General features: G+C 36.8%; 1 protein-coding gene across 1 annotated transcript in view; it reads right to left on the reverse strand.

The window, feature by feature from the left end:
• SLC5A8 (solute carrier family 5 member 8) overlaps window positions 1-25,509 on the reverse strand; it is a 71,504-nt gene that overhangs the window by 18,435 nt on the left and 27,560 nt on the right. The window contains exons 7-12 of the mRNA XM_082349637.1: window positions 23,416-23,545; window positions 19,416-19,504; window positions 18,833-18,945; window positions 10,381-10,448; window positions 2,506-2,592; window positions 238-443 (exon numbers count right to left, since the gene is read on the reverse strand). Coding sequence (XP_082205763.1) covers window positions 238-443; window positions 2,506-2,592; window positions 10,381-10,448; window positions 18,833-18,945; window positions 19,416-19,504; window positions 23,416-23,545 — 693 coding nt within the window. The remainder of the gene's footprint in view (window positions 1-237; window positions 444-2,505; window positions 2,593-10,380; window positions 10,449-18,832; window positions 18,946-19,415; window positions 19,505-23,415; window positions 23,546-25,509) is intronic.

A 25,509-nucleotide genomic window follows, 5' to 3' on the forward strand; every position in this document is an offset into this window, starting at 1 on the left:
GTTACTATTCAAGTCTTCTCTGCATCTGTAGGTGAGGTAGACGTTTCTATTGAAACTAAGAAAATATGGCATTTTTTGCTATTTCTGAACAAAATATAATAGCCAGAAAGCCACATGGGCTTTCCCCATTTCAGAATTAGGCAAAATCACAGCACTGAAGGCAAGAAAAGCAACTGGGGTTCTCTACCTGTCACACACATTTTAAAAAATACAACATTATAAAGCTCAATTCAATACCTTTCAATGTTGTATACTTGAAAAGCACTGGTAGAAGATGGCATTTCTGTGGTTGTCATCCAATCTGTCCCATTGTATGTGCTGTTACAGCCGTAGGTTTCAAGGCTTAATGGCATAGTTCTCTCAGGAAGTGGAGGATAAAGTTGAGCTCCAATTCCAACCCACAAAGAAATGGCAAATCCAGCCAGCAGACCCACAAGTGCTCCCTGCAAAACAGGAGTGCTTCTTAAAAAAAATAATACAGTTTGCTTTGAAATGGAAATTAACACTAGGAGCTTAAGCTCAACATGGTCCAAGCCAAATTTACCAGTCCCCTCCTAAAATTCTTTTCCCCTGTAAGCTCCTTGCCTCTTGCCAAGAGCAGCATGGGTCCCTGGTCCCTCAGCCCAAAGCCCTGGGGTCTCTGGAACCCCACCTCTGTAATTCATATCTCTATCTCGCCAATCACCAATTCCTGCTCATTTTTCTTTTCCTTTGTCTCATAATTCCATTCCTTCCACTCTGTTTCCATGGCCAGCACTCTGTTTTGGCCTCCTTGTCTCTTTACACCCAATAACTACAACAGTCATGCAGCTGACTTCAGGCCAATTGTTCCCTCTATTTTTATTTAATCTGTGAAAAAATGGCATGCCATCTGAGCAGCAACAGATATGAAGAAGAAAACATCCACAGAATTTATTCCTATACATAGCAACATGCATGACTGTAATTGAACTGCAAGAAAATTAGGGGAAAATAGCAAGCTGTTTTCACAAATGACTGCAATGGTACATACAACCAAACCATCTCTAGAGATAAGTGGAGATTTCCTCTCTGAAGACATTTGGTTTCCCAGTCTTTGGAAGACGTGAGCTCCCCTGCCTGCTTTTCACCAGTAATCCAAGTATTTTTGATCAGTCAGTCAGTCCTTGAATGATTTAAGCCCTAGTTCCAAATGATGGAGATGAAAGCAAATCTTGAGCTGGGAAGCCCCTTCCTCTGTGGTGAAATTTCTCCCCTTTCTTTAAGAATAATGATCAGATATTATGACAGGAATAACAGTTCTTACTTCCCCTGCTAAGGGCGTGTTGGACCTAGTCAGCTATAGCATTTCTGGAGGCAACTCATGGTGGAAATAAATGTCAAAAATCAAAAGTCAGACTTCTTTTAATATTTCAGGCACTCAACAAACCACTATGCATTTCATAATGCAAAGAATCTCATCAAAGCTTCAACATTCTGAGGTGGACACAAACTGCTCTCTTTCATTTTGATTAATTTCTGCCAAACTAGCTTTTCATATGACACTTTGTTGAGAATTACTGTTAACAATAATAACAATGATAATAGCCCTTATTAGTATCTGCCTTACCAATTCCTAATGCCTCATGAGGAAATGGAATTCTAAATGTAAAGTCATAGTTCTGCAGTTATTCTCCATCTGTCTGAAACAACCACACATACATTACCAGCTTTTCCTGAACTTCAGCTTACAGCAGGACTGAACTAGTGGAGTTCCTCCTGGATTTCAGAGAAGTAATTTCAACTTCACTTATTCTAAACAAAACTTGGCCTCAAAGCACAGATATGTCTACGTAGAAGAAATGAGCTATTACCTCTTTCTGAATACAATTCCCAGTTATAATCACCCCTTTGGGTCTAAAACCATGTTGCTGGAGCTACATCTTTAAATAGCAGGAGTATAAATTTTCTGACCAAAGTGGTGAAGATCTTATCCTATTTATTCTCTTTACTGTACTCCAGCTAGTCACAGGCATCCTCAGCTCTACTGCCCTGAAATCTTGCATATCTGAGCCTGTTGATCTCCTTTAAGTCCTAGCGATTAATTTTCAAGAAGGGCAAAAAAGTAGATGCGTACAAAATGTTGTTCCTTAGTTATATAATATTAATAATATATATTGTAATATATATTACATATCATATTGTATATTGTTTCATAATATATATCCTTTAGTTATGTTATATAATACTCTATAATATTATATTTTAGTTATAAATATCATTATGTTATTATATAATTTAATTATATGATATTCATAATATATATTATTCTGGTAGTTTCCATTTAGTTTCACACATGCAGGGTCCCAATGCATAGTACGTTCATTGTGTATCCCAACAAAGTCAATATGAGTAATTTAAGTCATCAAGACAGGTCACTAATGACAAATATCAAAGGAACCATATCTTTACAATTGAGAAAAAATTATAGAGATGCTACTGCAGTTGGAAAAGTAGGCTTTACACATATTCATTTTTAATACTTACTATTGAGTTGGCAAAGGGAACCAAAATCCCCAAAGCAAATAAGCCCAGAAGTGGTCCCCCAACCATGCCAAATATGCTGAGTGCTGCCTACAAAAATAATAAAAAGTCATCAATTAGCAATTTCAAATCCAAAGTTAAAATGCTTTAAAGTAATTTCATCAGGATGAGGATTTAAAGTATTCAGCCTCCTCCTGACAATCATGGCAGCCTTGCCATTGACAAAGAGATAATCAGAACTTGGAAGCTTCTGCTTCTCTGTCACAAGTTCCATCAGTTCATTCAAGTACCCTCAATAAAAAAAGCAAAATGTAAAGAGGTTAGAGAATCATGGGACAAGAGGGACACTACTCCTCCTGGTATTGTTCTTGTAGATATTAATAATCAACCACATCACTCCTTTGTGCTTTGGTAGTCTCAAAATCCCCTGCAAAAGAAGATTGTGGATAAGTACTGCTAAGAGACCAGAGATGGCAATGAAACCCAATGCTATCCTTGATTTCCTAAGGATAGAACTAGAATGAGAAGTATGGTTAAAAAAAAGATTGATCAAATCATGTACAAAGATTTAAACCTAACTGGCTAATTGCAACCTTTGCTTTGATGCAGAGATGCCAAAATCATGATAGTGAAAAAAAACGTACAGTATGAAGAATAGAGAAATGCAAATAGCTGAAACTTTCAAGAGATGTGTGTTCCCAATATTCAAACGGCTAATTTTTGAAAGTGGACAGAACCGTAAAAGAAGAATCAGGGACACACCGGTTTGTCCACAGAGTAAAAGTGACAGATAGAACAGAATGAATAAATCAAAAAAAATATATCAGGTCAAGAAAAATTTTAGAGCATATAGACTGCAGTCCTGGGTTAAAAAAAAAAAAAAAAAGGAGGCTTACCTTGTGGACTAGGGAAAGGAGTGACGATATGATGATAGAGGAGAACTAGTGTTTGAGGAGGATATGGACTCAGGATATGATCCTAAGGAGTCATTTCACAGTGTCTCTTGAACCAGAGTCCAGTAGGAAGGAAGGTAGACTTTATGCAAAATGTGAAAGAAGTCACTTGGCCCATGTAGTGGCCACTGCGACAGTATGACCTAGAGCCAGTTTTGGAGATACAAGGAATATACCCCCCAAAATACCCATCTCAGGAAATAAGACCTTGGCTAGAGATAAAGCAAGGAAGAATTGCCTTGGAGCTATGATGACTCTCCTAGAATATCTTATTATCTATACTCAGGCCAGAGCCGGTATATGAAAAAGGAGAAATCAACCACAATAAGAACTATAAGTAATAATGCAGACTATGGAGGAAAGCACACAAAGAGGAGTTTTGTTGGTTATGGCTTAGTTGTACCAGGTAAGCTTAGAGCTTCTGGACCTAATTTGTTCATTCACTAATTCATATAATCAGAATGAGATCACACTATTTTAACAACTGGTATGCCCTAAGCAACCACCAACCAGGAAGGACCCAAGTTGGGTCTGAAGCATGAGCCTGGAGGACTTGCTGTGCCCAGCATTAACCTTCAAGTTTCTGGGTCCTGGTCCCAGAGTTGGAGCCCAGGTGGCCATGGAAGTTTCATGGACCACTTAGGTGTGATCAGATAAGTAGATATTTATGAACCAATACATAAATAGGTACATTCAACCTGAATTTGTAGAATGTCTACTTTGTCCTGGACACTGCAGTAGGCACCAGGTATTTGATACAGTATCAAAGAACAATGTCATAATCCTCACCTTCATGGAGTTATAACCTATTTAGTAAAACAGACATTAAATAAATAACTGCAATAAAGTATTGTAATGGGGATGATACGAGAAATACAAGGTGCTCTGGGAACATTTGGTAGAGGGGAACTCAAACCTATCCAGGGAACAGAAAGGGCCTTTTTGAAAAATAATGTTTAAGTTGAAACTTGAAGAACAAATAAGACTTAGACAGTTGAAGGGTACTCCATACAGGGGGAAGAGTCCATGCTGAGGCTTGGATGCTAAAAACAGTGAAGTCCACTCAAGGTTCAGAAAGAAGAGGCTAGGGGACTTCCCTGGTGACGCAGTGGATAAGACTCCATGCTCCCAATGCAGGGGGCCCAGGTTTGATCCCTGGTCAGGGAACTAGATCCCACACGCATGCCAGAACTAAGAGTTCGCATGCCACAACTGAGGAGCCCGCACGTCGCAACTAAGGAGCCCACCTGACACAACGAAGGAGCCCACCTGCCTCAACTAAGACCCAGCACAACCAAGTAAGTAAATAAATAAATAAATATTTTTTTAAAAAAGAGGCTATTCCAAAGATTAGTCTGTCCTCTCCATTCCAACACCTCCAAAGAAGCAAGACAGCTTTCCAACACAAAAATGCTCTCTAATAAAAATTTAGCAAATGCCACAAGACATGAAGGACACTTTAGGCAATAAAAAATGTATTTCCACTCATAGGAATATGGAGTAGGTGTACTTTTCCCTATTCCTCCTGCTAATAAAACTAAGACTCCTGGACATTGCGTATAAAACAAACATAAGAAGAATCTAAAAGGTCGAGAGAAGAATCTAAAAGGTCGAGAGAAGAAGGCAGACTAGCTAGGACTTCAGGACTTGAAGAACAATACAATGGTGAGGTCTCTGAGTTTTCTTTTTGGCCCACATATCCCAGTCTTAGAGCTGAAGAATCTGGCAATCCAGAAATGACAACATGTGCAGGCCAAAAAAATCCAGCAAAGACCAGAAAAGGAGCAACTTAGCAAGAAAGAAAACTTTTAGATAATAACTGCTCAATTCCAGCCAGAATAAACTGAATAAACTGTTCCCCCACATACACATGCCAGAAAAGGCCAAGTAGGGAGCCTAGATTCCAGCCCCCACCAGCCTATTACAAGGCACCCCATTCCCTCCCTGCTCGGGCAATGTCATAGGAGACCTAATGGAGAATCAGGACTTTCACCATTGCCCAGCAGGAACAAGACCACCTTCACCATGATGTCAGTGGAGACTGTTCCCACCCAGCAAAATAAGAAACTCCTCCCTTGGGTGTCAACAGAGGCCAAGTTGGGAACCTGGACTTCTACATACACCTGGCAATAATGAGACAGCTCCCTTCCTTACACTGTTGAAGTGGTATCAGAGAAAGAAAACCAAAACAGAAGGTGCATGTAAGATCTAGAGTCTCATCACATAATATAAAAATGTCCAGGTTTCAACTGAAGTTCACTTTTCAGAGCAGGAATTAGGAAGAACTCAAAATGAATGAAAAAAAGACAATCAATAAATGCTGATAGAGAAGTGACAGATATATTAGAATTATTTCACAAATTTTAAAGCAGCCATGATAAAACTGCTTCAGCAATTAGAACATGCTTGAAACAAATGAAAAAGTAGAAGGCCTTAGAAAAATAAAATAAAAAAGAAAGTATCAGCAAAAACATAGATGATATAAAGAAGAACAAAATGTAAATTTTAGAACTGAAAATATAATAACTTAAATAAAAATCTCAGTGGATAGGTTCAATAGCAGAATTGGGGGGACAGAGAAAAGAATCAGTGAACTGGAAGATAGACCAATAAAAACCGCCCAATCTGAAAATAACAGAGAGAAAATAGGCTTAAAAATTAGTCACCAGGACCTGTGTGAATATAACAAAAAATCTAACATTCATGTCACCCGAGTCTTAGGTGAGAAAAGAAAGAGAGTGGAGCTGAAAAGTACTCAAAGAAATAATGTTTGAACTTCCCAAATTTGGCAAGAAACATAAACCTACAGATTCAAAAGCTAAGCAAACTACAAACAGAATAAACCCAAAGAAAAACGTGCCAAGACACGTCGTAATTAAACTTCTGAAAACTAACTTCAAAGAAAAATTTCTGAAAGCAGCCAGAGGAAAAAAAATGACACCTTACCTATAGGGGAAAACAATTAGAATGGCAGCAGATTTCTCCTCAAAAATAATGGAAGCCAGAAGAAAGTGGCACAATATTTTTCAAGTGTTGGAAAAAGAGAACTGTCAACTCAGAATCCTATACCTGGCAAAAATACCACTTGGGAATAAAGGGGAAATCAACACATTCTCAGATGAAGGGAAACTAAGAAAATGTGTTGCCAGCAGACTTATCCTTAAAGGAATGGCTAAAGGAAGTTCTCTAAATAGAAAGGAAATGGTAAAAGAAGGAACCTTGACAAATCAGGAAGAAAGAAAGAACACAATAAGCAAAAATAAATCTAATAGGCCTTCCTCCTCCTCTTGAGTTTTCTAAATCATGTTTGATTGTTGAAGCAAAAATTATAACACTGTCTAATGTAATTCAAAATGTATGCAGAGTAAATATTTAAGACAATTGTGTTATAAACTGGGTAAAGAGACAGAAATGAGGTAAGATTTCTATACTTTACTCGGATTGGTAAAAGGACAAAACAAGTAGACTGTGATAAGTTATGTATATACACATAAAGCAACAAATGAAAATGCTAAACTAAGAGACAAACTCAAAACAATATAGATAAATCAAAATGGGATTCTAAAAAATGTTTAAATATCCCACTTAAAAAATTGAAAACAGGGCTTCCCTGGTGGCGCAGTGGTTGAGAATCTGCCTGCCAATGCAGGGGACACAGGTTCGAGCCCTGGTCTGGGAAGATCCCACATGCCGCAGAGCGGCTGGGCCCGTGAGCCACAACTACTGAGCCTGTGCATCTGGAGCCTGTGCTCCGCAACAAGAGAGGCCGCAATAGTGAGAGGCCTGCGCACCGCGATGAAGAGTGACCCCCGCTTGCCGCAACTGGAGCACAGAAACGAGGACCCAACACAGCCAAAAATAAATTAATAAAAAAAAAAAAAAGAAAACAGAAAGAACAAACATAACAAAAAACAGCAGACTTAAGCCCTAATATTCCAATAATTATACTAAATTTTAAAAGTCTAAATACCCCAATAAAAAGACAGAGATTGGCAGGATGAATTTAAAAACATAACCCAACTATATGCTGTCTACAAAAAACTCACTTAAGATATGATATAGGCAAGTTCAAAGTAAAAGGTTATCATGCAAACATAATCAAAGGAAAGCAGGAGTAACTATTTAATATCAGATAAAGTAGTCTTCAGACAAAGAAAATTATCAGAGAGGAACATTATATAATGATAAGAGGACTAATTCACCAAGAAGCCATAGAAATCCTAAATGTATATGCACCAAACAAGAGAACTGCAAAATACAAGCAAAAACTAATAGAACTAAAAGGAAAAGAGACAACTACACACTATAGGTTAAGGATTCACCACTTCTGTCAACAATTGATAAAAACAAATAAGCGTAAAATCAGAAGGATACAGAAGAACTCAGCACCATCAATGAGCAGGATCTAATTGATATCTCTAGAACACTATGCTTAACAACAGCAGAGCACACATTCTTTTCAGGTGCCCATGTAACAGATACCAAAATACTATATCCTGGGCCATAAAACAGACCTCAACAAATTTAAAAGAATTAAAATCATACAGAATGTGTTCTCTGACCACATTGGAATGAAATTAGAAATCAATAGCAGAAAGATAACAGGAAAATCTCCAAACAATTGGAAACTAAGTAACATACTCTTAAATAATCCACGGGTCAAAAGGACATATCAAAGGAAATTTTAAAACTCCAATACAAAATATGAAAAGTTATGGGACATAGCTAAAAGTGCTGAGAGGGAGATTTTTAGCAATTAGTGCACACATTACAAAAAAGTCTCAAATCAATAATCTAGTGTCACACCTCAAGAAGAGCAAAATAAACCCAAAGCAAGCAGAAGGAAGAAAATAATGAAGATAATAAAAAAAAGCAATGATTTAAAACAGAAAAATGATATAGAAAATCAATGAAACAAGAAGCTAGTTCTTTCAAAATATCAATAAAAATTGACAAACCTCTAGCAAGACTAAAAAAAGAGATAAAAGATAAAATTACCAATATTATGAATAAAACAGGAGATATCAGTAAAAACCCTGCAGACATCAAAAGTATAAGGGGATACTATGAATAATTCCACACACCTAAATTTGACAACTTAGATGAAATGGAGCAATTCCTCGAAAACACAAACTACCATAATTCATCCACTATGAAGCAGATAATTTGAACAGCTATAACTATTAAGGAAACTGAATTCATAATTTTTAAACTCCCAAAAAAGAAATCCCCAAGCCCAGATGGTTTCACTAGAGTATTCTACCAAGCACTTAAAGAAGAATTAACACCAATTTTACACAATCTCTTCCAGAAAATAGGAGAGAATTCTTCCTAATTTATTTTATGAAGCTGGTATGACCCTAACACCAAAACCAAACAAAGGCATTACAAAAAAATATTACAACAGATCAGCATCTCTCATGAATATAGATGCAAAAATTCTTAGCACAATATCAGCAAATAGAGTTCAGCAATATATAAAAGTAACTATACACCATAACCAAGAGAAGATTATTCCAGGAATGCAAGGCTAGCTTAAAATTTGAAAATCAATCAGCATAATACACCATGTTAAAGGGCTAAAGAAGAAAATCATATTGTCGTATCGAATGCTTCAGAAAAACCATTTGACAAAATTCAACACTCATCCATGATAAAAACTCTCAGAAAAATAGGAATAGAAGGGGATTTCCTTAATTTGGTAAAGGGCATGTACAAAAATCCTACAGCTAATGTACTCAAGAATGAACCAGTGAATGCTTTTCTCATTCAGATTGGAGAACAAGGCAATGATGTCCACTTTCACCACTCTTATTCAACATGATGTGGAAGTTGAAGCCAGGGCAATAAGGAAATTAAAGGTACATATACAGATTGGAAAAGAAGATATAAAACTATCCCAATTTGAAGATGACATAATTTTATGTGTAGAAAATCCCAGGAACTAATAAGTTCAGCAAGGTCACAGGATACAAACAAATATACAAAAATCAATTGTATCTTTATATATTAACAAACACATGGACACCAACATTAAGAATACAATACCATGTACAATCACTCAAAAAAAATGAAATACGTAGGTGTAAATCTAACTAAATATAAACATGATTTGTATATGAAAATTACACAGTAATGGTGGAAAAAAAAATCAGAGAAAATCTAAATAAATGAAGAAATACACTATGTTCATGGATTAAAAGATTCGACACAGTAAAAATGTCAGTTCTTCCCAAATTGTTTTATAGGTTTAAGGCAATCCTATCAAAAACTAAGCAAGAATTTTTTTTTTTAGATATAGAGAAGATTATTCTAAACTTTATATGGGAAGGCAAAGGAACTAGAACAGTTAAAACAATTTTGAAAAATAAGAATAAAGTGGGAGGAATCAGTACTTTTGAATTCAAGACTTATTACAAAGTTATAGTAATCAAGACTGTATGATCTTGGCAGATGGATAGACACATAGATCAATGGAATAGAACAAAGAAACCACAAATAGACCCACACAAATATGCCCCCCTGATTTTTCACATAGGTGCAAAGGCAATTCAATGGAAGAAAGATAGCTTTCACAACGCGTGGTGTTAGAGCAACAGGACATCCACGGGGAAAAGGGAAAAAAAGAACATCAACCTAGGTCTCATACCATTGAGGGAACTGGGTAAAGGGTATATGGGGTTTCTCCGTATTATTTCTTAGTATTGCATGTATATCTATAATGATCTCAAAATGGAAAGATTAATTTAAAAAAAATTTTTTTAAGAATTTAGTCATCTATGTTCCTTGGTATGTCTATGTGTAGACATATAGAGAGAAAAGTCTGTAAGGATGGTCACATCAACACTAAAAAAAAAAAAAAAAAAAAACGGAAAAGAGAAGAATTTAGTGATTATGACTCAAACCTTCCAGGATTAGCTCTTACCTGCAACAAAGCTCCCATTAGTGATGCCAGTGCAGCCATTCCAATACACAAAGCTCCAAACAGCACACCTAGATGGATGATGTAAAAGCCATTGTAAAATCCAGACTCAGAGGATTAGAATTCTCAATAGATTAAGCTACCACACCTTGATTCAAAGTACATAATATGACTATTACAAAGAATGGCCACCTACCTCAGAGCCAGCTAAAAAAGGAAAGGGTTGTTGTTCTACAGGATCAGCAGTGTGCAAAGAGGAAAGAAAATACTGATATTGTGTCCCAGGATTAATTACATTAGGTTATATAGGTAAAGAGTCCCTAAAATTAACTACAGGGATTTAAAACCTAGTAACTATTGTGTTATTAATATAATCCTCCATAAACATTTGTTGGTAAAGGAAGGCTCAGGGAGATTCTGGGTTGGCGAACACGTGGTAGCTCAGAGAGGGCATGGATGCTCCGTGCCCTTTTCCGTATCTTTCCTTATTCATCTATTCCATCTGGCTGTTTTTGAGTTATATCCTTTTACAACAAACCAGCAATCTAAAAAAGTCTTCCAACCTCTGGCCTGGCTTAGAACATCACTGGTTCTACTGATGCCCTACATCCTTCCCCGATCACATGCCAGCCTGCCACTGCTTCTCAGAGCCGTGTGTCTGACGGGGTTTTGGTGCTCTGGTCGGCTGTCAGGCCTGAGCCTCTGAGGTGGGAGGGCTGAGTTCAGGACATTGGTCCACCAGACACCTCCTGGCCCCACTTAATATCAATCGGCTGGAGCTCTCCCAGAGATATCCGGCTCAATGCTAAGATCCAGCACCACTCAACGACCAGCAAGCTCCACAGCTGGACAACCCATGCCAAACAACTAGCAAGAAAGGAACACAACCCCACCCATTAGCAGAGAGGCTGCCTAAAATCATAATAAGTTCACAGACACACCAAAACACACCACCGGACGCGGTCCTGCCCACCAGAAAGACAAGATCCAGACTCATCCACCAGAACACAGGCACCAGTCCCCTCCACCAGGAAGCCTACACAACCCACTGAATCAACCTTACCCACTGGGGGCAGACACCAAAAAAAACAGGAACTAAAAACCTGCAGCCTGCAAAAAGGAGACCCCAAACACAGTAAGTTAAGCAAAATGAGGAGACAGAGAACTACGCAGCAGATAAAGGAGCAAGGTAAAAACCCACCAGTCAAACAAATGAACAGGAAATAGGCAGTGTACCTGAAAAAGAATTCAGAGTAGTGATAGTAAAGATGGTCCAAAATCTTGGAAATAGAATGAAGAAAATACAAGGAACGTTTAACAAGGACCTAGGAGAACTAAAGAGCAAACAAAAATGAACAACACAATAAATGAAATTAAAAATTCTCTAGAAGGAATCAATAGCAGAATAACTGAGGCAGAAGAATGGAAAAGTGACCTGGAAGATAAAATAGTAGAAATAACTACCACAGAGCAGAATAAAGAAAAAAGAATGAAAAGAATTGAGGACAATCTGAGAGACCTCTGGGACAACATTAAGCACACCAACATTCGAATTATAGGGGTCCCAGAAGAAGAAGAGAAAAAAAAAAGGGACTGAGAAAATATTTGAAGAGATTATAGCTGAAAACTTCCCTAATATGGGAAAGGAAATAGTCAATCAAGCCCAGGAAGTGCAGAGAATCCCATATAGGATAAATCCAAGCAGAAACATGCCAAGACTCATTAATCAAACTATCAAAAATTAAATACAAAGAAAAAATATTAAAAGCAGCAAGGGAAAAGCAACAAATAACATAAAAGGGAATCCCCATAAGGTTAACAGCTGATCTTTCAGCAGAAACTCTGCAAGCCAGAAGGGAGTGGCAGGACATATTTAAAGTGATGAAAGGAAAAACCTACAACCAAGATTACCCTACACAGCAAGGATCTCATTCAGATTTGATGGAGAAATTAAAACCTTTATAGCCAAGCAAAAGCTACGAGAACTCAGCACCACCAAACCAACTTTACAACAAATGCTAAAGGAACTTCTCTAGGCAGGAAACACAAGAGAAGGAAAAGACCTACAATAACAAACCCAAAACAATTAAGAAAATGGTAATAGGAACATACATATCGATAATTACCTTAAATGTTAGTGGATTAAATGCTCCAGCCAAAAGACATAGACTGGCTGAATTGATACAAAAACAAGACCCGTATATATGCTGTCTACAAGAGACCCACTTCAGACCTAGGGACACATACACACTGAAAGTGAGGGGATGGAAAAAGATATTCCATGCAAATGGAAATCAAAAGAAAGCTGGAGTAGCAATTCCCATATCAGACAAAATAGACTTTAAAATAAAGACTATTTCAAGAGACAAAGAAGGACACTACATAATGATCAAGGGATCAATCCAAGAAGAAGATATAACAATTATAAATATTTATGCACCAAACACAGGAGCACCTCAATACATAAGGCAAATGCTAACAGCCATAAAAGGGGAAATCGACAGTAACACAATAATAGTAGGGGACTTTAACACCACACTTTCACCAATGGACAGATCATCCAAAATGAAAATAAATAAGGAAACACAAGCTTTAAATGATACATTAAACAAGATGGACTTAATTGATATTTATAGGACATTCCATCCAAAAACAACAGAATACACTTTCTTCTCAAGTGCTCGTCGAACATTCTCCAGGATGGATCATATCTTGGGTCACAAATCAAGCCTTGGTAAATTTAAGAAAATTGAAATCGTATCAAGTATCTGTTCCGACCACAACGCTATGAGATTAGATGTCAATTACAAGAAAAAATCTGTAAAAAATACAAACACATGGAGGCTAAACAATACACTACTCAATAACCAAGAGATCACTGAATAAATCAAAGAGGAAATCAAAAAATACCTAGAAACAAATGACAATGAAAACACGATGACCCAAAACCTATGGGATGCAGCAAAAGCAGTTTTAAGAGGGAAGTTCACAGCAATACAATCCTACCTCAAGAAACAAGAAAAATTTCAAATAAACAATCTAACCTTACATCTAAAGGAACTAGAGAAAGAAGAACAAACAAAACCCAAAGTTAGTAGAAGGAAAGAAATCATAAAGATCAGAGCAGAAATAAATGATACAGAAACAAAGAAAACAATAGCAAAGATCAATAATACTAAAAGCTGGCTCTTTGAGAAGATAAACAAAATTGATAAACCATTAGCCAGACTCATCAAGAAAAAAATGGAGAAGACTCAAATCAACAGAATTAGAAATGAAAAAGGGGAAGTAACAACTAACACTGCAGAAATACAAAGGATCATGAGAGATTACTACAAGCAACTATATGCCAATAAAATGGACTACCTGGAAGAAAGGGACAAATTCCTAGAAAAGCACAACCTTCCGAGACTGAACCAGGAAGAAATAGAAAATATAAACAGACCAATCACAAGCACTGAAATTGAAACTGTGATGAAAAATCTTTCAACAAACAAAAGCCCAGGACCAAATGGCTTCACAGGTGAATTCTATCAAACGTTTAGAGAAGAGCTAACACCTATCCTTCTCAAACTCTTCCAAAATACAGCAGAGGGAGGAACACTCCCAAACTCATTCTACGAGGCTACCATCACCCTGATACCAAAACCAGACAAAGATGTCACAAAGAAAGAAAACTACAGGCCAATATCACTGATGCAAAACATAGATGCAAAAATCCTCAACAAAATACTAGGAAACGGAATCCAACAGCACATTAAAAGGATCATACACCATGATCAAGTGGGGTTTATCCTAGGAATGCAAGGATTCTTCAGTATACACAAATCAATCAATGTGATACACCATACTAACAAAGTGAAGGATAAAAACCATATGATCATCTCAATAGATACAGAAAAAGTTTTCGACCAAATTCAACACCCATTTATGATAAAAACCCTCCAGAAAGTAGGCATAGAGGGAACTTTCCTCAACATAATAAAGGCCATATATGACAAACCCACAGCCAACATTGTCCTCAATGGTGAAAAACTGAAACTATTTCCACTAAGATCAGGAACAAAACAAGGTTGCCCACTCTCACCCCTATTATTCAACATAGTTTTGGAAGTTTTAGCCACAACAATCATAGAAGAAAAAGAAATAAAAGGAATCCAAATCGGAAAAGAAGAAGTAAAACTGTCACTGTTTGCAGATGACATGATACCATACATAGAGAATCCTAAAGATGCTACCAGAAAACTCCTAGAGCTAATCAATGAATTTGGTAAAGTAGCAGGATACAAAATTAATGCACAGAATTCTCTTGCATTCCTATACACTAATGATGAAAAATCTGAAAGAGAAATTAAGGAAACACTCCCATTTACCAGTGCAACAAAAAGAATAAAATACCTAGGTATAAACCTACCTAAGGAGATAAAAGACCTATATGCAGAAAACTATAAGATGAAAGAAATTAAAGATGATACAAACAGATGGAGAGATATACCATGTTCTTGGTTTGGAAGAATCAACATTGTGAAAATGACTATACTACCCAAAGCAATCTACAGATTCAGTGCAATCCCTATCAAACTACCACTGGCATTTTTCACAGAAATAGAACAAAAAATTTCACAATTTGAATGGAAATACAAAAGACCCCAAATAGGCAAAACAATCTTGAGAAAGAAAAACGGAGCTGGAGGAATCAGGCTCCCTGACTTCAGACTATACTGCAAAGCTACAGTAATCAAGACAGTATGGTACTGGCACAAAAACAGAAATACAGATCAATGGAACAGGATAGAAAGCCCAGAGATAAACCCACACACGTAATGGTCACCTTATCCTTGATAAAGGAGGCAAGAATATACAACGGAGAAAAGACAGCCTCTCTTCAATAAGTGGTGCTGGGAAAACTGGACAGCAACATGTAAAAGAGTGAAATTAGAATACTTCCTAACACCATACACAAAAATAAACTCAAAATGGATTAAAGACCTAAATGTAAGGCCAGACACTATAAAACTCTTAGAGGAAAACATAGGCAGAACACTCTATGACATAAATCACAGCAAGATCCTTTTTGACCCACCTCCTAGAGAAATGGAAAGAAAAACAAAAATAAACAAATGGGACCTAATGAAACTTAAAATCTTTTGCATAGCAAAGGAAACCATAAACAAGACAAAAAGACAACCCTCAGAATGGGAGAAAATATTTGCAAATGAAGCAACTGACAAAGGATTAATCTCCAAAATTTACAAGCAGCTCATGCAGCTCAATAGCAAAAACACAAACAACCCAATCCAAAAATGGGCCAAAGACCTAAACAGACATTTCTCTAAAGAAGATATACAGATTGCCAACAAACCCATGAAAGGATGCTCAACATCATTAATCACTAGAGAAATGCAAATCAAAACTACAATGAGGTATTACCTCACACCAGTCAGAAGGGCCATCATCAAAAAATCTACAAACAATACATGCTGGAGAGGGTGTGGAGAAAAGGGAACCCTCTTGCACTGTTGGTGGGAATGTACATTGATACAGCCATTATGGAGAACAGTATGGAGGTTCCTTAAAAAACTACAAATAGAACTACCATATGACCCAGCAATCTCCCTACTGGGCATATATCCTGAGAAAACCATAACTCAAAAAGATTCATGTACCATAATGTTCATTGCAGCTCTATTTACAATAGCCAGGACATGGAAGCAACCTAAGTGTCCATCGACAGATGAATGGATAAAGAAGATGTGGCACATATATACAATGGAATATTACTCAGCCATAAAAAGAAACAAAATTGAGTTATTTGTAGTGAGGTGGATGGACCTAGAGACTGTCATACAGAGTGAAGTAAGTCAGAAAGAGAAAAACAAATACCATATATATTACCCAGCTAACACATATATATGGAATCTAAAAAAAAAAAAAAAGGTTCTGAAGAACCTAGGGGCAGGATAGGAATAAAGACGCAGACGTAGAGAATGGACTTGAGGACGCAGGGATGGGAAAGGGTTAGCTGGGACGAAGTGAGAGAGTGGCTTGGACATATATACACTACCAAATGTAAAATAGGTAGCTAGTGGGAAGCAGCCGCATAGCACAGGGAGATCAGCTAGGTGCTCTGTGTCCACCTTGAGGAGTGGGATAGGGAGGGTGGGAGGGAGACAAGTGGGAGGGGATATGGGGATATATGTATATGTATAGCTGATTCACTTTGTTATAAAACAGAAACTAACACACCATTGTAAAGCAATTATACTCCAATAAAGATGTTAAAAAAAAAAAAAAAAAAAAAAGGAAGGCTCAGGTGTCTGTTTTCAGCTCGCCAGAAACAGGACACAATTCAGCTCTGCTCTGTATAACATGTTGGGGGAAGGGAGTAATAAACTTCACAAAGTCTTCTGAATTTAAGTGTTCATTTCTCCTGGGAAGTGGCAATCCACACCAAAGAGTGTTTTAGGACCTTTAGCCTTCTCATAACCTCCATCAACATCCACAAACCTTTCCTGTTAAACTAGCAAAGAAAGGCAGTTTCAAGACAAGTATTATATTCCCCCTTCTACCAAACTATTTTCCTGAAACTTTATACAAATTCTCAAGCCACCATCAGTGGTCAGCTTACGGGATTTTTTTTCTCTTTTGGCTTTCAGTATTTTCCAGATTTTCTCCAAGTATACATTTTGCTTTTAAAATTACTATAGGAAAAATTTTTTTTTTATTAAACCCACCCCCTATTCTTATTTTTAAAGACTTCCATTCAGCAAAAATCACCTGAAATCTGTTAATATAATTTCCCACATATAAACTTCAAAATACAAAAAATAAAATGAATGAGAAATGTGTTCATCAAAAAATTAGTGCATTCCTTATGTTATTTCTATCTTACTTAACACAAGCACTCACACCTTTGTTAAGCGTAGTAAGTAAATAATCTTATTGCACCTGAATGGAAAAACTTACATTAATTTTTTCAAAGTGCTTTTGTCGCAATGATTTTTCATGCCTCCAAACTCTATTATAAACAGTATTTCCAACATATTTAGCTAAATTCTTCTCTATTTGTCAGCTCATGAATGGTCACCATTGTGGTTTTTTGTACTCAGGGTTATCGGAAACATTCAAGTCATTTGCAGTGTTCTTCTCTATGATGTCCTTACTGTATATACCTCAAGATAATGACTATATACAACCTTTCAAAATGAATGAAAGCCTCATCTACACTAGCGGAGTTGATTTGTTATTAATCATCATCAACATCATTCCTGAGTACCAGTTAGTGGCTCTTGTTTTACATGGATTATCTCTAAACCTCATAGTACCTGCAAAGTGAATATTTTTTGTTCTCATTTTCCATATAAAGAAACAGAGGCTCAGATGGGTTTGCTCAAGGCTAACAGCTAGTTAACTGGTGAAACAAGACTGAGTCTGTCTAGCTTCAAAAGCTTCTATTTGTTCTACTAAACCACACAGTTTCAACAATCCCATAATGAACCCATCTAAATACCCTTTAGGAAACATTGTATCATCCTGAAATTATGCTGCAGGATTAAAATCAGGTACATAATAAAATGATGCAATGTTAGTTAAATTTAGGGGACACTGAAGAATATAAATTAAGTACTTATTCCAGGCTACAGTCATGGGAATTATATATAGAACTATGGTTTAAAACAGAGCTATTGAGGTTAAAGATTCTTTTTAAAAAAATAAGTTTGTTAGTCATTCATCCCAAACCATGTATACTCAAGATTTGAAAATGAAGAAGGAAGTACACTAACCAGATTTTTTTGAGTCAGCTATTACAGTTGGGACATCTGGGAACTGAGGTTAAAGACCTTTCCATTCAATATGATATTTAACCCCTAATAAGGTCCTATAATCTATGAATTTAAGCATTCATATTGAATGAAGGAGTTGAGCATACCTTGGACAATTTTATTGATTATCTTCTGGACAGTCTACATGTGCAGAGAGAACAGACAATCAAGACCGGTAAAAAATCATAATGCTCTGTTCCTTTATCTTCAATCCATACACACAGACTATATCTTAAACTGGCAGTGCCCTCTTAGGTAATACAGAAAAAGCATGGCTCTTGGTTCCAAACTAAGAATATTTCTTAAAACTGTGGTCTAAGTTTTAGATGGTAAAGGGTTAAATTTTTAACTATGGCTAAGAATTTTAACATAGATTTGGGATAGGAAGAAGGCAGGAAAGAAGGCTAGCCAAATAGCACCCCTGGCAATTGTTTTTTGTGGTGGCCTGACAATTGTTTGAAGTATGTCTCAAATCTTGATTGCAAATATGGCCATGACTGCATTAAGTCACACGCATGTGAGTGTATATACACTCACACTCACTTACTCTATATTTTCCATGGAAAAGAATTTCTGGTATTTCTAAAAATCATCTCCCAGAGCTAAAATGGAATTGTGAAACAAAAACTTACTCATTCCTTGGGAAATCCAAAAGAGAGACCTTTCTGAGAGAGATGGGAAGCAAGGTTTGACTAGGTCTTCCACAGTTACTGCTGCTAAGGCATTAATACTGGAGGACACTGTGCTGTAAGGGAAAATCACAATTTTGATTAATAATGTTTAAACTTTAATCATACTTTAACAAGGTAAAAGAAAAGGGAAAACATACTGTCACTTCTGAAATATAACCAGATTTCTACTACATTATTTAAAAAAAATTTTTTTTATTGAAGTGTAGTTGATTTAGGCCCGAGTGCCTAGAACCCGTGCTCCGCAACGGGAGAAGCCACCACAATGAGAAGCCCGCGCACTGCAACGAAGACCCAACGCAGCCAAAAATTAATTAATTAATTAAAAAAACAAAAGAGACTGATGACAATATCCAGCCCCTAGAGAGAAGAGTTGGACCAACAGAGAGAAGACATGGAGTACCTTACCTATATGGGGGCCATTTGTGCTCATGTCCAGGATTCAGCTTTATCCCCCCCAAATATCCAATAACAAAAGAAAGATCCCAAAAGGGAAATCTTATATTATTAGAGTCATAATTCATACCTTAATGTTCCACTGTAAGCACAGGCCACGAAAAGTCCAGGAAGTCCCGGATAATCTTGCAGAATGTCCAGTACCAAATAAGGCATGAGCTGAAAAATACCAAAATTTACTCTTGAGTACTCTTTGCTATGAAATGAAATTAATTAACACCTCATTTATCTTGTGTTCTTCAAGAACTGAAGGAAGCTATTCCACATAACTGAAATGTCCAAATATATAAAATTAAACTCTTTACCTGCTAACACTTAAAGAAAAGAATAGCACAGTAGTTAAGGGTACAGGCTCTGGCTTCAGACAGATTTGGCTTTTGTTATTTAATCTCTCTGAGCCTCAGTTTCCCCATCTGTAAAATAGGAATAATAATCCTAACCTCATAGAGTTGCTATAAAAGTTAAATTAGATAATCTGTGTAAGTTCTTAGTATAGTACACAGAATAGGCTCAGTAATAGGTAGCTGTTCTCATTCTTTGGAATAATAAATCAATTTAAAGGAAATATTTTACATACCTCTGCACTTAAGTAAGAAGAATTCACTTAATTTAACTTTACTTGATGACTCAAGATTATATTTGTGAACTTCAACCACTGTTCAGGATTAAAAATGTAATTTTAGTTGCATATACAGTTGACCCTTGAACAACAAGTTTGAACTGTGTGGGTCCACTTAAATGTTGATTTTTTTCAATAAGTACAGAAAAATGTACGTGTAGAACATCGTATGCATGATTTGTATTACATAGTATGTATGCAAGGATAGCCTACCCTTACATAGGCATGAGGTGAGTGACAGTTAATATAAAAATAATGTGTTAGGTTTTTTTTTTTTACTGTTTTATAACTTTGCTTTCGAAGAATTATATTTATATAATTATATTTATATAAATATATTAAACTACACAGTATGCCTCTCTCATAATTGGAGAAACTGTGCATCAACCGATGATCACGGGTGATTTTTTTTTAAAAAAAACAATCTTTCCAATGCTGTATTATCAATATGACTGTAATACTGTATGCCATCCAAACTTTATAATGATTCATTTATTACCATATAGGCAAGGCTACCACAAAGCAATCGTATCGATCACACTAGGCTATAATAAAGCAATCGTATTGCTGCTTCTTTATCAATGCATGACTTGTTATACCTGTAAATGAATATGAATTTCTTTTGCACATTATCTTTCATTTTTGACATCCTGTGTTAGTAATAAGTATAACATCTGCAGTGTTTTGTATCACATAAGACAACATTGATGTAGGTACTGACAGACGATTCATCTTGTAAACAGACAAGGTAAACTTATGGTATCAATCAGTACAGTACTGTAAACGTATCTTCTTGTCTTCATAATTTTCTTAATAACACTTCCTTTTCTCTGGCTTACTTTATTGTAAGAATACAGTATATAATCCCTATAACATACAAAATACATGTTAATCAACTGTTTTTGTTATCGGTAAGGCTTCTGGTCAACAGTAGGCTATTAGTAGTTAAGTTTCAGGGGAGTCAAAAATTATACGTAGGTTTCTGTTGTGCAGACGGTTGCTACCCCTAACCCCCATGTTTTTCAAGGGTCAACTGTTGTATGAGACATAGTGATGAGTGGAGAGTAACCTCACAAAATTCCTCAACTTGCTTCTTTAAAAAAAAAAAAAAACTCCTAATACTTACTTTTTGATAAGTTACCTTTTAAAAAATAAATATTAAATAAGGATGGGAAGGTGTATGCCTTCAGCATTGTGTTACGTGGCAGTCTTTCGGCAAAACTGGTTTTTCAATCAAAAGAGTCCTAAGAGGATAATTTTCTAGAAAAATGCCCTCTCGTTTCATTGAAACATCACTGATTCCTTCTCCCAATAGTACACAGTGGATGCTATGCCCATTCTCATCAGCCTCTTTGATCTCATTTAACAACTAAAGCTTATTAATTCTTTATTCTCAGAAAAAGAGAATAACATTTCTCTCTATGTGAGTTCAACACCCATTTTCCCAAGACATCTTACAAGTTTAATTTCAAGAAGTATTCTATACATAAGCCAAAGTTGTTTCCATCGTTAGTATTAAAACGAGATCTAAAATCCTCTACCCTATCGTCAACTTTCTCAAAAATCTTCGGCCTTATATTTTAGATTCTGAATGACCCCTCAGGTATAGGTAGAATCCACCAGGTAAGATTGATAGAAAAATAGTAAAACTATAACTAGGCACTAATCTGGCTTCCTCAGGGTGAGCTACAGCAGAGTGTAGCAGAAACATATCTTTGCTCTCTTGGGTTAAGCTTTTGACCTGATTTTCTACTGACTGCCTTATTTCCATTGTAACCCCAGGAAAATGTCAATTGACATTTTCACATGTCAACACACTAGTGGAATCATTCAGAGAAAATCTCAACACACTAGTGGTTAATAATCAACACACTAGTGGAATCATTCAGAGAAAATCTCTTTCTTTTTCAAAAATTTATCACATGCTCTCTAAATGATAAATGCATGCATGCAAGATACCCCCTGTGTACAATCTATGACAAGTGGTCTCAAGGTTAGGAAGTTGTAGGTTTAAAAAATTTTTTTTGTTGTTTTTTGGGGTTTTTTGGATTTTTTTGGCCCAGGGTAAGGGGAAGGTATATTAGAAAAAAAATTTAGTCCCTATGGTCTTCACAGACAATAACGATTGACAAAAATCACAAAATATTCTTGACTAGAGAAAATATAATGGAATAGTGCCTCCATCTTCAGAGTAAATACGATTCTTGGATTCTCTGAACAAATAGAAAGATCCGTTTATCAACAGGAGGGCAAAGATTAAGATAGGGTTGAGATACACAGATCAAGGATGCTCTCATTTCCTAACCCCACAAAGTTGTATTTTTCTGGGAGTATGTTATGCATTTACACCAACATAAAGTTCAACCTGTCATCATTCGAATAAGTCCCCTGGGCACTTGATTTACAATCGACTCTGGCAGTCCTGGGTTTGGATTCTAGCTACACTTTCTGAAAGATGGTCTATGGCATAGAGGTTCAAAGTTAGGACACTGGTGGTAGCCTGCCTGGGTTTGAATCCTGGCTCTAGGTTTACAAGCTGGTTATTTAAGTTCTCTGTGCCTCAGTTTCCTTATTTTTGAAAGGGAGATCATCACGGCACTGTTTCTGTGAGGATTAAAAGTTAAAATCTATATAAAGCATTTATAATCATGCCTGGCCCATGGTATTTGATGAGTGCTTGCAGCTATTCTTATTCATTAACTATGTGACCTTGGGAAAATTATATAACCTCTCTGAGATTCATTTCCTTGTCTATAAAATTAGAATTATAGGGTTGTGAGAATTGAAAGAAATAAAGCGTGCAAAGCTCTTGGCACACAACCTCGTCACATAGCTGGTGCTCAATAAATGTTCACTTTTAGATCCATTTCCCTATCATTTAAAAACTGCAAGGTGGGACTTTCCTGGTGGTCCAGTGGTTAAGACTCCGCGGTCCCAATGCAGGGGGCCCTGGTTTGATCCCTGATCAGGGAACTGGATCCCGCATGCTGCAACTAAAAAAGATCCCGCACGCGGCAACGAAGATCCCGTGTGCCGCAACTAAAACCTGGTGCAGCCAAATAAATTAAAAAAAAAAAAACAACTGGAAGGTAAACTGCTTATCAATGAACAATCTAACACCCACAAAATGTTCTACGGTACCACAGTTTGTATATAGTTTTGGGCTTTTTTTAAACTGTGTTTATATTTCTACTCCCAGCCTTGAGCTATTTCTATTTAACACCTACCTTGAAACTTTGCCAGGTATTTCAATATTTTTATTGGATGTAGCATTCTTCATTTTTGCTATAGCTGCTAAAATAAATTTTTTCCAAATGCTTTATAGAAACTAAAGATGATTATATTGTGCCTATTTGCTCTTACTTTACGAGAACATGAACACTCTTTCCTCCCAGCTAATAAGCTTTCTGAATGTCATTCTTGCATGTGTAAGAAAGACATGGTACTGGACCTGGTCTGGTGCAGACACTTTCTTGGCTGTCCAAGGATCACAGTCATGGTATCTGGAATACAGGCTGAGCCCACATAGCACCGTGCAGGCCAGGATCAACCAGAGTGCCAAAAGATTGATGTAGAGAGACCTGAAGAAGTGAAAACAAACCAGCAAATGACAATTTTAATTTCCATCTCAAAGATGAGGAAAATTGTTACATAAATAGAAGAGACTTTCATGATTATATTCAATAGATGTGCATTCTCTTTTGGTTCTCGAAAATGCTACGGGTTTTATTCTGGCCTAACCTTCTGTTTATGATGTCAATCAACACTGTATTTGGAAATACTTGGAATAGATGGGATTTTGCCATTGAATGAATGTATCCTCCTGGTCAGAGTTCCATGAGCATTATTAGCTTTACAATCGTGTCTAGTTAAGTCCTTCAGGACGTCTTGTCACGAAATAGAGATTTTAATAGTCAACAGGGCAGTGACTATTACTCATTTTACCTTTAAAAGTGATGCAATTATAAATTGCTAAACACTGTTAGCCTTTACATAGCAACTCGTCAAGCTTGTTTAAATGTGGTTTGTGATGCCATCCATTAAATAGGAAAGGCAAACCTGTATTCCTTGGACAGGTATCTTCCAAAACAATGTTCAGCATTTTAATAAATGATGTGTGCTCCAGTAGAGTGTAAAGGTTTACATAATAGCACTGGAGTCAGTCCTGAGCATAAATCTTAGCTCTCCCTACCATATGTGACCTTGGGCAAGTAATCTAACCTCTCTGATCCTCAGTTTCTTCATTTACAGCTAGAAATAACAATGCCTACCTCACCGAGTGATAATGTGAAACTAAATAAAATAGTATATATCATATAGTACAATGGCATGTAATAAACACTTGTTAAATGGTAGTTATTGATATTATTAGTGTTAATATCATTGAATGCTATGTCTTAATAATCAGTTGATAGTAAATATTTCTCCCACTAGGTGGCTACATTTTCCCCCCAGGGGTGTTGTAGTGGACACTGATAAGCTGCCCTAGGCTGAAGAGAGGTCTCCCCACACCCACCAACTCATACCTCCTTCCCCAGAGAAGCCTGCATAAAATGACAACTGGATTCAGAGGTTTAAAGGCTAAGTCCCCTCAGGCCAACTTGGGACAGTCTGAAGGGTCATCCCAGCTCTAGGGCTCCCCTTGAGGCCTCTGTTGAGACTGCATTACAGTCCAACTTCTCCCTCTGGCCAACCCTTCTTCCTTCCCCTCCTTCTCTGTTCCAGTGGTGATGCCCTAGTAGACTCTGGCATGCTAACCTCCATCTCACAGTCTGCTTCCGGGAGAAGCTACCTTGCAGCAGGTCCCACAACAGATTGCTAGCCTTTTTCCTTGACTGACTACATTCATCGCATGTTTTGTTATTGTCTTAAAGTACTGTAACTATATCTCATCTCCAAATCATCAGAAAATACACCCAGACACTCTCTCAGTCACCACACCTCACTTATATATGAGTTAACACTTTATTATATTGTTTTATTTTACTTTAATGTCATTCATGTAGATCTGACATTGTACCCAGTCAATCAATGTCAGTAGGTCTTGACTTTTTTGGCTGGGACTCATTCTTCCCATGGAGCCAATGTTAAAAAGTGGGAGAAAATGGTCCCCCTGAGCTCTTGTTTAAGAGACACATTGGACTATTCTGAAGGAAATTGTTTCTTACTAAGAAAGCTCTAATGCTGTTCTTTCAGTTATAAAATTGGCTTTTTGAGTTCCATGTTCTCAAAGAAACGTGTTCCCAAAGAAGAGCATGTGCACAATTCCTTTGGGAGAGGCGTCATTGCTAATGTAGATGGATTAATGGATATATAAATTATATTCCTTTAAAGTGTCTTAAAGTAGCAGAACTCCTAAGCTCACTTTTGGGGGATTCCATATCCAGTTATTATACTCATATTCATACAGATTTTTCATTGTGGAATTTACCAAAGACAGATAATGTCTAAACCAATTCACTCTCATATACTGACATGTGACCTCATATATTTCTCACATTCCCCTTTGAATAGCAACAGAACTGCCACTCCTCCTACTCCAACC

Source organism: Balaenoptera borealis (assembly GCF_965194805.1).
Source record: "Balaenoptera borealis genome assembly, chromosome: 13".
Taxonomy (NCBI): Eukaryota; Metazoa; Chordata; class Mammalia; order Artiodactyla; family Balaenopteridae; genus Balaenoptera; species Balaenoptera borealis.